Source organism: Sciurus carolinensis, chromosome 4 (genome assembly GCF_902686445.1).
Source record: "Sciurus carolinensis chromosome 4, mSciCar1.2, whole genome shotgun sequence".
Lineage (NCBI taxonomy): Eukaryota > Metazoa > Chordata > Mammalia > Rodentia > Sciuridae > Sciurus > Sciurus carolinensis.
In genome coordinates, this window is record NC_062216.1 from 43,067,001 (window position 1) to 43,082,775 (window position 15,775).

The 15,775-nt window shown below is 38.2% G+C and overlaps 1 protein-coding gene across 1 annotated transcript in view; it reads left to right on the forward strand.

Moving 5' to 3' along the window:
• The window catches only part of Mtmr7 (myotubularin related protein 7), a 108,577-nt gene that overhangs the window by 49,124 nt on the left and 43,678 nt on the right, over positions 1-15,775 (forward strand). Inside the window, exons 5-6 of the mRNA XM_047549955.1 lie at positions 7,450-7,578; positions 12,147-12,281. Coding sequence (XP_047405911.1) covers positions 7,450-7,578; positions 12,147-12,281 — 264 coding nt within the window. The remainder of the gene's footprint in view (positions 1-7,449; positions 7,579-12,146; positions 12,282-15,775) is intronic.

The window sequence follows — 15,775 nt, forward strand, 5'->3', positions numbered from 1 at the left end:
TAGAGACTCCTTGTCTAATGGGTGAGGAATTGGAAATTCAAGGAGGTTCTGTGGAGACCTTGTGGCCAGGCAGTTGGTGGGAGGGCTGGCTGGGACCTCATTCTCCCATCACATCTTTTTATAGCACAGTGAGTGATTAGTGGGGAAGTCAGAGAGACTCTGATGGCAGTTTGGCACCAGCTCCTTAGTGTGCTCACTGGACTTTTGATTGGTACACAAGGTCACCAAGAGGTTCCCCAGAGAGATGTGGGGAAATGTGTCTACTCTTGTAGGAAGGAACAGAGAGAGAGGGAAACAGGAGTAGCAAATAAAATTTATGTTCTCTCCAGTGTTGGATTTTCACATCAATGTTGGCTTCACTATAAATTCTTAAATGTTTGAAGCAATAAAATTAATGTAAGAAACTTCCCGAGAGTTTGCAAAAACCTGAGTGGGGGTAAGTACTAACCCACCACCCCAATACTGTAACATTCTTCTATGGGTTTTTAAATTTTTTTTCATTGTTGTTATTTTGTAGTGTTAAGGATTGAACCCAGGGGCTTGCTCATGGGTAACCTCCCACCCCGAGTCCACTCTTCTGTCTTCAAATTTTCCTTCATTTTTTTCTCATATATTTACTTCAATAATTTTTTTTCTTATTAAGTAATACTTGTGCTTTTTGGCCATTCCCATTAATTCTTCTGCCAATTGCCTGTTCATATTCTTGCTCTTTTTTTATTCTATAAGATTGTCTTTTTTGTTGATTGGTAGAAATATTATATATTCTAGATAATAATCTGTTATAAGTTTTATAACAACTGCAAATATTTCCTCACAGGAGCTATTGATAGTTCATGGGGTGTCTTCATTCTTTTTTTAATCAGGTTTTATATTTTAGCACATTGTTGAAAAAGAAAATTCCTGGTCTATTGCTAAGCTTTGTCCAAATTTAACACTATGTAAATTCTATAATTACTCCTTTAGCAGTTATGGCTATCATAGCTTTACAATAAATCTTAATTTCCTATAGGTCAGGTCCTTCCACATTGTTCTTCAGAATATCTTGCATTTATAGGTTATTTTGGGAATAGATATTCAATATACGGAATCCTCTTCGTAATTACACTTCAATTTAACAATTAAGCCTTATTTAATCATTTTAAAGTATCTGGTTAACATTATCAGTCTAATTTATTTTTATGCTGAAGCAGCCTTCACACTGAATTTTTAGACTGGAAATAAAAGGAAGGGAAATCCAAATTTAAGAAAGAAAATTGGATGTCCGTTTTAAAACAAACATTCAAAAAAACACATGACACATCCTTGGGCGAGGAAGAACATGAAGTGGAGCCATATCTAGTGGAATAGGATTTTCTTGGAAATACAGGTTCTTTTTATTTTTGACAAATTTCCTTCTAGAATTAGCATCACAAACATGACTCATGTACAGTCATTAAAGTTCTACATTGTACAGACTGCAAAACATGTTACTCAGCATTTCTTTTCAAAAGTAACACCCAGCAAAACAAAGACAACATCAACAAACTGTATTGAGACAGAAGAGGGAAAAACCTAGGGAATTTTCTGATTTTGTAAATGTCACTAAAATTGGGGAAAAGATGATATATCCTGATTTATTACCAGTTTAGAAATAGGATGCAAGTTGTGTTCTTGCAGAATATTTCTATTATTCCACTGAGACAGTTTGGTCCTAATCCCTTCCTTGTGATTTTAGTCTCATGATTGAGAAAATGTATGTTTTACTCCCTTCCTTGACAAGTTTTTTTTTTTTAATTTTACTTCTCACAGATCCTTTGAGGTAGGTGGGGCAAGTGGTGTCACATGATGGAGAAGAAACTGTGCTTGATGGAATTGATACCAGACATAGTGTAATGACTTAGGCTCTAGAATCAGTTCTGCCATTTTTTATTTGTGTGGTCTTGGACAGGTTAATTATTAATATTATTATGTCAATTCTGTCATCATTTATACATCATTTATGATGCATATTTATGGTACTTTAACTCTCTGAGCCAGGATTTTGTTTTATACCCAACCTTGGAATTATCTTTCTTTAAATAAAGTGATTGGCATTTGTTACTAGGTTAAATTTTTAGTTGAACTTTCTTGGACTACAATTTAAAATATATTCAAACCTGTGATTTTATTCTATTTTTATATGTAGCACTTTTTTTTTTTTTTAACCTTTATTTTATTTTTATGTGGTGCTGAGGATTGAACCCAGGGCCTCATATGTGTTAGGCAAGTGCGTTATCACTGAGCCACAAACCCAGCCCCCTGTGATTTTATTAAAACCATTTACTTCAGTTTGCTACAGCTATATTTTATGTATTATTATTCTATTTTATTTATTTATACATAAATCATTTGTACCATTCATACCCTTTTCTTCATTCATCTTAAATTTCTTGAAATAAGTTTTAGATCCTAAATATTTAAGAAGAAACTTTCTGTGTAGATATATCCCAGTTCCTGACAACAAACTCTTATCTGAAAGTTTTTGATTGAGTAATTGGTCTTGAATACAGAAGTCTCAGACCACCTGGGTGGCATCTCAGAAGGAAAATAACCTGTGATGGTAGTATATTTACTGGAAGTTTATAACCAGGTAAACAAAGATCAGTTGTTCTGGGAACATGAATTGTTGAAGGCCCCAAATTCTGTTATGTATTTCTGCCCCAGTGCCTAAAAACAATACCTGGAATATAGTAAAGTACTGAGCAAAAACTTATTGAATGGAGTGAAAGAATTACCAAGAAAATTCCTCAAGGGCAGGACTCCAGAGAAATGTTTGGGCACCCTAGTCAGGCTAATTTATTTAGTGCAGGGCAAAGAAAAGCAAGAAACTAAAATGATGAACTTTCTAATCTGTTTTCATTATGAACTAAGGCACAATCAGAAGAAACCCAAAAAATTCAGGAAAAAAAATCAGAAAGAAAGGTGTTTTCCCTCATGAACTTTTCCCTATTCTTTCTAAATTTTCTTTTTTGAGTTTCAAAACCAGACAAAATTGTGGAAGGCTTATTGAGGAGTGACATTTGAAATATAGTGGCATGCCACTATATTTGTCATATGTGCCATAATGTAGTACGTTATTCATTATTAAAATTTGAACTGCAGCTCTGTGATAAAAATGATAGCGGTAAATGCTACCACAATTGTTTCTTTTGTTATTGTGGTAAATACGTAACATAAAATGTGCTATATTAACCATTTTAGAGTGTACAGTTTGGTAATTTTCAGTATATTCACATTGTTGTCCAGCTGATTCTCTAAAATAAAATTGGCTTACAAAAATGAATTCTGTACCCATTAAGCAACAGCTGCCCATTCCCCCAGCCCTTGGCAACCATCATTTGACTTCTTGTTTGTATGAATTTGATTACTTTAATAACCCCACATCAGTGGAATCATACAATATTGTCTCTGTGAGTGGTGTAGATCATTTAACATAATGTCTTCAAGGTTAATCTGTTATAGCATGTGACAGAATTTCCTGCCTTTAAAAAAGAAGGCTGAATAATATTCCATTATAGATCACTGTATGTTATTTATCCATTCCTCAAATGATTGACATTTGGTTTGCTTTCACCTCTTGGCTGTTACAAACAATGCTGCTGTGAACATGATTGTACAAACATCCCTTTGACACTCTGCTTTAGGTCTTTTGGTTATTTACCCAGAAGGGAATTGCTAGGTCATATAGTAATTTTTCTATTTAAAAATTTTTGAGGAATCTTCCTACTGTTTTCCATAGTGGTTGCACTTTTTAACAGTCTACCAACAGTGGGTTTCAGTTTTTCTACATCCTTGCCAACACTTGTTATTTTCTATTTTACTCTTAATGGTGACAACTCTAACAACTGTGTATATCTTCTTTGGAGAAATGTCTATTCAAGTCTTTTGCCCATTTTTAATCAGGTCATTTGAATTTGTTGTTGAATTGTAGGGATTCTTTCTATATTCTGGATAATAATATAGGAAATATAATTTGCAAAGATTTTCTTCTGTTCCATAGGTTGCCTTTATATTGTTTTGATTGTGTTGTTAGACACAAAAGTTTAAGTTTGATTTGGTCCCATTTCCCATTGGTCTTATTTCTTTTTTATTGTCTTTGTTTTTGGTGTCATATCTAAGAAATCAATACCAAGCCCAATACAATACAACATTTCCCTTATGTACTTTTTTTTTGTGTGTATGGTATTGGGGATTGAACCTAGGGGTACTCTATTTCAGAACTACATCACCGCCACTTTTATTTTTCATTTAGTGAGACAGGCTCTTTATTTAGTTTTTTTATTTAATTTAGTGAGAAAAGCTCTCACAAAATTACCAAGGCTGGTCTCAAACTTATAATCCTCCTGTAATAGCCTCTCAAGAATCTGGAATCACAGGTGTGCATCACCATGTATAGCCCCTTAATTACTTTTATAGGAGCTTTATAGTTTTTTTATCTTACATTTAGGTCTTTAATCCATTTTGAGTTAATTTTATAATATGGCATAAGAGTCTGCCTTCAGTTTTTTTTTTCCTGTATATATCTAATTTTTTTAGTACCGTTTGTTGAAGAATCTGTCTTCTTCCTAGAGTAAGCTTGACACCCTTACTGAGGATCACTTTATATATAGATATGAAGGTTTATTTCTTAGTTCTTTATCCCATTGATTTATTTGTCTTATCTTTAGGTTACTGTTTGATTACTGTAAAATATATATGACTTCATAATATACATTGAAGTTATAAAATATAAATCCTCTTTGTTCTTTTTAAAAAATTGTTTTGGTTATATGTAATCCCTTGAGAATCCATAAAAATTTTTGGATGAATTTTTCTCTTTTTGCAAAAAAACACCATTGGGATTTGATAGGGATTGCCTCAAATCTGTGGGTTGCTTTGGGTAGTGTGGGCATTTTAACTACATTAAGTGTTCTCATCCATGAACATAGGATGCCTTTCCATTTACCGCGTCCTTTTCAATTTGTTTCATCAGTGTTTTGTAGTTTTCAGTATAGGATTGTTATTTTAATTTGCGCTAGAGAGTGCTATCTACTTTGATGAAAGTGGGATGAATTTCTTTTCTTCAGCTCTGTGAGAAGTTGTATTTTTAAACTAGCCCTCTGAATCTGAGTTTTTTCAAAGGTGTTTTAACTTCTTAAGAGTTCCCCATGAGAAACTCATCAGAAAACTCTGTATGTACCAGGGAGTTTTTCTCCCAAGAACCAGTCCTCTGGGGAGAAACCTTGTGACTGTTACTGTCTTCTTAGGGGGAGACCATGCCAGCCTGTGCAAGCCTGACTACTGTTGACTGGGCTCAGGTTGTTGAGTTCTTGGCCCTTGTACACACAAAGCTGTGAAGGTGTACATTTTTCTATCCTGGAGAGTGAGCAGTCTGATACTCTGAGGGCAGGAGTCTGTCCTCTCTACTGCCCAGGTGAACAAAGAGGGCTGTGCATGCATAGACAACAGTGTGGTTCCTAAGTTGGGTTGAGAGTGTCAAGTAGAGTGGGCTCTGGATGTTTACCTTTTTTCTTGTTCTCCTTCCAGCTGTGGAGCACCCAAGGTCATGACCTGAGCCAGGCTGGGCATTTTCTGGTCTTGGGAGACCCAACAAAGGGGCTGGCAGGAACCCTAAAATTTCTTACTCACCTCTTGATATTCAGAAGCTAAATGGAATAAGTATGCTGAGAAATCTTGCTTACTACTTAATGGTGTTTCATTTAGTCATAAAGCTTTGCTATTCCTTACTGTTGTTATAAGGAAGAAAGTAGGTAATCCCCAACTTACTAAAAACCTACTTATTTCCTTTTAAAAACTGTTATTTTAAGAAAATGCCTGTCTGGTGCAGTGACTACATGTCTCTTGAACCTCAGACAAGCGGGAGTGGTCTATGTAGTAATGATCTAGCAGAATGACTTCAGGCAGATTCAGACACCGGTTTGGCATGGGGAAGGAAGTCTTGCAGCAGTCATTCCAGCTGACCCAGTCCAAGAAGGCTGGGCCGTCAGTTCTTGGTACAGGAGTTTCCTCTAGAGTGCTGGTGCCAGAGCCCACATTAAACTCTTTGGTAGTCTTTCCTAAAACATCTTTGGAGGAATCCTTTGGGCCTGTGGACATACCCTTTGTGGCTCTTTTATCTCCTGCTCCATGTTTTCCACCAGTCTGGTAACAAAGATAGTAAAGGCAGGCAAGGGAAGGCGGCATGATGAACAATTTATAAGTGCTAAGGAGACTTGGATCTCACATGTAGTCAGCTTGTATTCCCTTCAGTCCCATCTTCCACAGTGGTGAGGGTGGATGGAGAAAAATAGGATCTGCAGATAAAGTATTTTCCCATTGCTACACCTGCTTGAGAACTCTTGATTTGCCTAGGAAGATGAGTGACTTTTAGGAAATAAACAGCTGCTTGATGAAGCCCAGGAAACTGCTGTTGACACATTGCAGAAAGATTGATAGGCTGATGCAAAAGCAAAATGTGTTGAGCATCAGCATCAGCAGCTATAACTGTAACTACCATAGGCATTTCTTTCAGCTCTGACAGTTTACAAAGTGCTTTGTCATGAGTGCTGATTTAATCCTTTTATCAACCCCTCAAGATATTATTGCTGCAGTATTGGGTTTAGAGATTAGAAAACCAAAGTGCTCATGGTAGTTTGGCTTCTCCAAGGTCATAAAGTTGCTAAATCAGAGCCAGGTGCTAAACCAAATTACAAAATCCTTCCAAGGTACCAGTTTCCACTGTGATAATTCCTGCCAAAAAGAGTAAATCATTTCTTACCATTTATAAAATCAACACTTATAAAATCCAACATAAATAAAGCGGTGATATTGTGTGGTCGTGGGTGACACATTAGGAAATCAGATTCAGAAATTGCATGAACTGGAGTATCAGAGAGAGGCCCCCTGAGGGAACTGGAACTTGGTTTGGCTCTGGAAGAATAGATGAGATTTGAGAAGGCAGGACAGGACTATCCAGGGAGGGTAAAGAAATGCAAGCCTTTGTGCCGGGAACACAAAGGTAATCTGATGACAGCTACTGTGCTTATATCTTAGGAAAATTGTCCCCAGTGTCAGGCTGTCTTTCAATCAAATACAAGTGGCTTATGTTTTCTCAGCTGTCAGGATGCAAAATTATAATTTGTCCTTTTTTGATGAACAGAATCCTCAATTATTACTGGGCTGCTTCACAAAAAGATCCCCTGGAGAAAAGGGACAGTGTACAAGCACAGGATGTTCATGGGTGTCTTGCTTATCTTCAGAATCATTATATAGAATCAGTGACAATTCATTTCTTTGAAGTGGTTTTTGGTTCCCTCAAAAGAGCTTCCTCTGTAACTTAGTTGAGAAAACTTAACATATGCAACCTCCAAGTATGGTGAAGTGGGATTTCTGGTGGCAATTTACAAAAGATTACTTGATTGCCTAAAAATCCTCTGTATTTTCTGGTGATAGGTCTGTGACTCTTACCCTACTGAACTGTATGTTCCCAAATCAGCCACAGCACACATCATCGTAGGGAGTTCCAAATTCCGGAGTAGACGGCGATTTCCTGCCCTTTCTTACTACTATAAAGATAACCACGTAAGTCTCAAGGCATGCTTTTGTTTTACACTTTGCTTTTTTGTTTTATCATTACCAGACTTTTTCTAGCCGCCTTCTGTTCACAGTGTGTTTGAATTCTTAAAGGTATGTGGATATTCCTGCAATTCTAAAAAGGTTTGTGGATATTCCTGCAATTCTTAAAAGGTTTGTGGATATTCCTGTGGCTATTTAGTGCAACTATGCTAAAACCTTAATCTCATGTAGAAGTTCACCTCTGTGTTTATTTGACAATAAAGTAATGGGATTCAGACAGTACCAGAGCTTAATCATCCACTATTCCTGCCCTCCTCTAGGCAGTCCTCTTGAGAGGCTCTGCCTGTTCTAGTGCTGGAGGGCCTTTGCATGTTGATATTAGAAAAGCCCCTGAAGTTCACAACACATTCTTTTTCTTTTCTTCCCACCCCCCCTATTAATGACCATGTTCCTTTGAGGTGTCCTCACTCTGAGAAATCTTCTTGCTGTTATTGCTCATCAAAACCCATACATGAAAAAGGGCATCTTCCATAAAAAGTTAGTGGATACAAATTCCATAAATGTGCTGATCTTTCTTTCTTGTGATTTCAGACCTTTAAGGCTTAAGAGTATGTATTCCCACCCCAATAGAACTTCATACTTGTAAATAACAATTTTATAGTTAAAATACCAACCCCCACTCCCAGGTGCTATTACCAAAGGGACACTTCATATTTTGATGGTGAAATGACTTGGCAAATGTTGGGCAGTGGGAATTGGTAGTTAGATTAAGAGAAGCCCACACTCATTTTATGAACCTGAAGTCTTTTGGAAGGTCCTTTGATACAAATGCCCCTGCTGAGGTTCCTGATTCCCTTTGGATCCACTGTTACCATACACAGTGTTGTAATATGTCCTGTGCACCTGTTGGTGAGTCTAGGGTAGCTTAGAGTGATGGGGATGGCCAAACTCATGACACTTCACAGTGGACATAGTAGATCCACAGGCGCTCACGAGTCATAAAGACTCAATGCCCAGGAGACCAGGGCACCACATGCCATGAAGAGCCACATGGGGATTGCATTGGGGTCCAAGTGACAAGCAAGGGCAGTGAGAGGCAGACTTTGTAGCATCAACAGGATGACATCACCTGTGGCTCCTGCCGGAATCTGTGACAGGCTCATTTGAATAATTCTGTGGTCTGCTGGGGAACTGAAACCCCATATTCAGGGATGAACAGCAACTGCCCCTACCCTGGTGGATAAGGAGAATTGTTTATCCAAAAAAGCAGAGTATTTAGGGAAACTAGTGTTGGGGACTTCTCAGTTTCACCAGATGTCAAGGCAACCCATAAGGTTAATTTTAGGTCTTATACCACACCTGGGTTAGGTAGAGTCACATGGACTCCCTTTGGAATCAAATAGCTTTGCAGATCATAGGTAGAGATGTATAAGTATTCAGAATTCTGTGCATGTTTATAATCAAGAGCTCTCAGGAGTGTCACATTCTTTAAAGCAAAAGAAGAGGTGTTTACTTTAAATTGTGCACCACAAGATCTCCTAAATTCTCAGCATAAATTTCTGGGATACAAAACTCTTGAAGATTTCTAATGGAAGTTTCCTTAAGAAAAACACAGTCTTTCTTTTTATCACTAATATTTATTGACACTTCTCATGTGATAGGTACCATTCTAGAAGTATTGTAGTATTATATACTATAAAATAGATGAGAGAACTAAGATTCAGAGAAGGTACATTAATTACTCAAGATCATATAGTAAGTGAGATTAAAAGTAGGATTAAAAGCCAGGTCTTCTTGTATGCTGCTCTTGACATACTATCACACTCTCTGGTTTATTTTCTCTCAGGGGTGCTATTTTTGGTTAAGAACTTAGGATCAGGAAATATATTGTCTGGATGCAAATCCTGGTTTTTCTAAGTACTAACTGTGTGATCTTGAACAAGGTCCTTAACCTCTGTATGCTTTTTCATCACTTCATCTGTAAATAATAAAAGCTCTTACTATATATGATAATTAGAAGATTAAATAAAATATATGAATTTTTTACAATGTGCCTGTTACATACACACTCAAAACATTGAGATTTTAATTATTAGTAGCATTGTAAATAAGAAGCTCTCTTGATAGTACCACTGGGGAGGTTTTAATCTCTGTTCTCAGGTCCCTGACATCTGTAGGAAATGCTGCCAGGGGCTACTAAAACTTCCTTAACCTCCCGACGATCTAGGGCGTGTATAGAATACACAGAAACACTCAGAGACCACCCACTGTTCTGTACAAAATTGAAAACTGCATGTAGAAATCACTGAGTCAATGAGGAATTCTCCTTGGAGCACATCATAGGTTCAGCAGATGACCCACAATATACCAGTGTGAAGTCTGTTTAACATATCTGGTTTAATGTATGAACCACATTTCATAGTATATTGTTCTGACTTAACCCCTCATTTAAAACTAGCTCCTCTCCCCCAGAAGGTCATTGGTAAGAGTTGTAGTCACTAATTTGCTTCCTTTCATGGTTGGAATCTCACTGGCTTAGTGAGTTTAGGTGTGTGCATTCTCAGACAAATTCTTACTTTTAGAAAAGTTCCCTTCCCTTACTCTTCTGATAGAATCCAACAGGTTGCCGGGTGCTAGCTATACTTAAGTATTTCTTTAACCCAGATAAAATATCATGTGAAACAAACTCAGAATTTTTCACTTTCCAGTCAGAATTCCCTCAGAGCAGGGTGGTACACCCTGACCCTGAAAAGACACAAGGAAACTGGACCCCAGGCTAAGCCATCTGTGGTAATTTTCTGGTGACTGTTCACTGATGCAGGCTGCCTTTGCTCCCCTGTCCTTTGGTCTCTCTTCACCTTGCTTCTGGACCTTGCCCTGGCTTGCTGTCCTCTCTTTCGTGTTCAGACCCTCAGGTCCCTTTCCCCTCCCTACTGCTGAAGAACTAGATGACTCTGGGGGACTCAGCTGCCCCTTTGCTTTGCTTTCACCTTTCCATATGCTGCCTGCAGAATTCTGAACCTGGCTACAAGCCCTGATTTCCTCATACCACATCAGTAATGGTCCCTTTCTACTTCAGAATGGAACTGGGGTCCTCATATGGCTATGTGTCTAGCCAGTCTATGATTCTTGATGTTTATAACTAGTGAGAAATGTTCCCTCCTTGTCCAGTGAGTTGCACTGTAGCCCACGTTCTTCTGGGGAAATGCAAGCCCTGGGTTGGACTTTAGGAACGGGGAAGCTAGAATTGGACCCAGAGAGGACACCCTTTTGTGGATAGAGCCTTTTATTAAGCCCCGTGGGCAGGAGATGACACATGGTGACTATTTCCCACAAGGGGCTCCCCTCCTCTGCCTGCCTGGACAGGTTCTCTTCTCACCGACCATGACTACTGCCTTATCCTACCCAGGGGACTTGTTGTCTCAAGGTACATTCTTTGAGTCATTCATTATTTCATTGGGAGATTTATATATTTAATTTAAACATTAAAGCAAAGTTTAAATCCACACACACACACAAAAAAGACTTTACCAAAAACCCTTATGTTTTATAGCTGCAAGGTCATCTGTACTCACTTTTTCAGGACTCAGGATTAGGTTCATGTTCTTCCACATGTCATCTAACAATGCAGTATACTGTCATCCCTCAATGGGGAATGGTTTGCACAGACACCAGAGTCTGAAGATTCAAAAATAGTGTATATTTGTGTATGACCTGAGTGCATCCTCCTGTGCAAAATCATCTTTAGATCACTTGTAATACCCAATGCAATGTGACTACTTTGTAAGTAAATGTTATGCTATATTGTTATAAGGACCCAAAATTTATTTAGTGCAGACACAATTATTTTCTGAATATTTTTGGTTCACTAATTGGAACCTGTGAATATGGAAGGCTGACTGCACTATGTTAGAATTGCAGGGCAGGGGCAGCTCAGTAAAGAATGCAGATTGATGCCAAAGAAGCCTCTTGTTTCTAAGCACCCTGGAGTCAGCACAGGTTTGTGTCAGCTGGTACCAAACCTGGTAGCAACCTGGGCTTTCATTACTGTGAAAATTTCCCGTTTAGAATTAGAATTAGTTTTTAGTACTTCTGATATTTTCAAGTAGGTTAATTGAAAAACTGACCAACAACATTAAAAATACACACACACACACACACACACACACACACATATTTTTTTAAACTGGTCTTACCATTAGTTCTATCCAGTAAATTTTACAATATTGATTTTGTATTTCTACTTTTGGCAAGGAAATGAAAGAATATCAGTGAAAAGGAAAGTAGTTTATTTAAATGGCTTTAAATTTCATAATTTTGATCTTATCTAAACATCTTTACACAATCCTAATATCTTACACAGAGAGTTTTTGTACTGTTTGCCCATGGAGTGGTTTCTTTGACCTGAATTAAAAATAAACAAATCTTGATTTCCCGAGACAGTGTTACCATATTTTCATAAGCTGGTGTGTGGTGTAGGAGAACCAAGGGGTCTTTGTTCAGGAGATACTCCCAGAGCCTCTTCTGGGTGCAGTTGCCTGACACTGCTGAGTCTCTGTGGCCTCTCCCCGCAGGCCTCTATCTGCCGGAGCAGCCAGCCCCTGTCTGGCTTTAGTGCACGGTGCTTGGAGGACGAGCAGATGCTCCAGGCCATCAGGAAAGCCAATCCAGGAAGCGACTTCATTTACGTCGTGGACACTCGGCCTAAAGTAAGTGTCACCATTCCGACGCCTGTCGGCGACTCTGAGGTGTGTGTGAAGCCAGAGTCCAGGCAGAGCTGACAGCCCACCGCTGCTCAGTCTGCACAGGGCTGTTCCTCTTTGCATGGTCAGTACTTGGGAGCCTGGCTGTGCTGCTTTCTGGAGGACCTAAGCTCCTGAAGGGCTGACTGTGTCAAGCACATTTTCCGTTTCCCTGCTCTTAGCATTGTGTGGGAGCAAGCCCACACAATAAATGAGGGCGGTTTAGTTTTAGAAATTGCTCTCCTAAAGACACCCAGGAATCATTTGTTTTCTTTCTAAAACATCTCTTTCTGCTGTGACAATATGAAGTGTACTGCGGAGCTCCAGCAGTTCAATTTTTGTGAGGTATTCAGATACACTTTTGCAAATTCTACTTGTAGCAATCTATACCTATGACTTGGAAAGATCTATAAAATATAATGTTAAGTTTTAAAGGCACAAGATAATAGGTACACTATTGTATTTATGTTAAAAAAAAAAAACCCTATAGATATATAAAAGTATATAGAATGAGACCTGGAAGGATAAACACCAAGCTAAAATTCTATGGGGAAAGGAGTAGGGTGTGGAGAGGTAGAGAACTTTTTACTTGTCTGTTGTTAGAAAAATATTATTTTACAATTACCTATGTATTAACTTTCTAATTATGAAACTTCCAGTAGGAAATAACAGAACTAGTCATCCAGGGACAGGCCAAGGTGATCTTTCACTTTCCTTCCACTGAGCTTCACTTTTTAATAGTACTGGGTACAATACAATTTCCAGTTGAACTCCTTTCAAAATCAATTCTTTCAAAATCAATCAAAAAACTGAGTCCCCAGAAGGATGTGGCAGTGAAGACATGGAAACCAATCACCTATAGGTACAGGGAATATATTGCACAGGGTGAGAAGACAGAATGAAATGTCTTGTGTTCAATATATTTGGCATTGTAATTTCTGTCCAGTAATGAAATGCATCTGGGCCTATGACTGATGAGAGATAAGATACACATGCAGCTCTTTCTCTTCATGTGAGTATGGAAAGGAAAGTAGTATAACATGTACTATTGAACAGCAGAGTAGGATACAGGAACAATGTGTAACATAATCAATCCCACTGGGGGGAAAACGTGGGGGGAATGTATATCAAAACCCATTAGCTCTAGTTGGGTGAGAGGCAAAGTTAAGAATTTTTTACTCTTCAAATTACAGTTGGAGTTTTTTTTTTTTTTTTCATCATAAAAAGGTTTAAAGAGCATAAGGACCTTAAGTGTTATAGAATTATAATATGACCAGCAATTCCATTCCTAGGTGTATAACCCAAGAGAAATGAAAACATATGTCCACATACAACTACCATATGAATGTTTATTCATTATTAATAGCCAAAAAAAGTGGAAATAACCAAATGTTCACTAACTGAGAATGGATTTATAAAATATGGTATGTCCATTCAGTGGAATATTATTCAGCTATAGACGGGATAAAGTACTTATACACTACAACATGATGAACCTGAAAATGCCATGCTAAGTAAGTCTGTGCCAAAGGACACTCAATTGTGAGGTTCCATTTATATGAAATGTCCCAGGCAAATTCATGGTGACAGAAAATAAACTGATTATTGCCTAGGCTGGGGGGATGGGAGGACATGGCAAGGGGCAACTGCTAATGCATAGAAAATTGCTCTTTGAGATGATAGAAATGTTCTAAAATTAGATTATGGTGATGGTTGTACAACTCTTTGACTATACCAAGCACCACTGAATTGCACTTTCAGTGGGTGAATTGAATGGTATGTGAGTTTTGTGTCAGTGAAGTTGTTAAGAAATGAACATAAAGGACCTGGGTATAGCTTGATGGAGAACACTATCGTGCACGAAGCCCTGGGTTCAATCCCTAGTACTTGGTGGTGGCGGTGGGGGTGGAGGTGAGGAACATAAGGAAACAAAAAGAGCATCACAACAGGACAGAAAAATAGGACCCACAGCTTTAGTCACTCAGAAGCATTCATTATTAAAAATAGGTTTTTATAATCTGTACTCAGCAGCAATATGAGAAAAAAAATGAGTGGAATCCTTTTTTTGTGGATACTCAGACCCTGGTATTTTCACTGCTTCTCTGAACTTCATTTCACCAAATATTGTGATTCATTTTCTCAATCACTTGATGTAATGTTTTTCTCATGTAATATCAGTGTCCTACTCAGGCCCTTGGCCTCAGGACAGTCCATTCTCTTTCTGATCAAAGTGTGCTATGGAATAGCGGTGTGGAGTAGTAAGGATGAAGTTGTTCTCAGACCAGATCAGCAAACCAATCATGGAAACCAAGACAAAACATGCATAGTCACATTCTAACAGATTACACATCCAGATCCCTTCCTTTTAAATACATTCTCAAAGCACAACACACAGGCAAAAGCTTCAAACTAGAAACAAAAATAGCTTTTATGCTTAACAATTTTCACTTGATAGATGCCAGAAAACCTCTGACTTGTACTGTTCTCCTTCAGTTTGTGACCTTCTCCCTGACTCATGCTTTAACCCCTTCCTGCAAATGCTATCTGCCTTCCATATGTAAAGTGGAGGCGTTTTGAATTTCCCAATGGTTACAGAGGATAAATGAATGAATTCCTGATTCTAAGACACTCATACTGAAGAAAAGAAAAGGAAGAAAAGACAGGGGCTTTAACTGAGTAGAGACTGGGAAGCCTTCTTCCTATCCTGTTTTTCCAGCTTCAAATAAAGGCAGACAGATTCACCTGCTAATTTAAGAGCTAGTGATCCAAGTTTGCACTGTGTTATGTAAGCCTTCCCTAGAATGTAGCAGCTGTAGGGCCGGGCATATTCCAGATTTAAAACAAATTAATCCAAAGGATTTGATTTGAAGGGTATATTTAGCACTTAGTATGTTTACTCTCAGAGATAAGTAGTTTGATGCTGATCCATTAAAGAAAATTGGTGGCCCTCTTCTTGTATTTATCCCTGCACATGCACTTCACATGATTTTTAAACTGTTTGCTTCATGGTTTCATTCTTTTAAAGATCGTGTATGTTGATTTTTTGTTCCAGAGTGTGTTAGGCTTCCTTGGTAACTAGGAGACTGAGTTCATGTTTGTCATAGAAGGTGTGGACAGTGGCAAACCTGGCACTTTCCAGGTTTGCTTACAGGTTGAATTAAAAAGAGAAAGACTTTGGAGACAGCCTGGATGAGTCTGGTCCTTTGGGCAAGTTAGTTCCACAGGAGAGCTTCCAGAGGGGCTGTTTAGGTGAAAGCCTTCTAAATAGCTTATTGACAATACAATCATGGGAGAAAACACAGTGAGGTCCTCAAGCATGTGTTGAATATATCTTCAAAAATTATGTCCTAGAGGTCACATATTACTGCAGGAGTTTGGTGCATGAAGAAAATTTGCAAAGGCATGCAATGTTTGCTGAATTGTAAAACTAGGGGTAACTCATTGTATCTCAACCTTGTTCA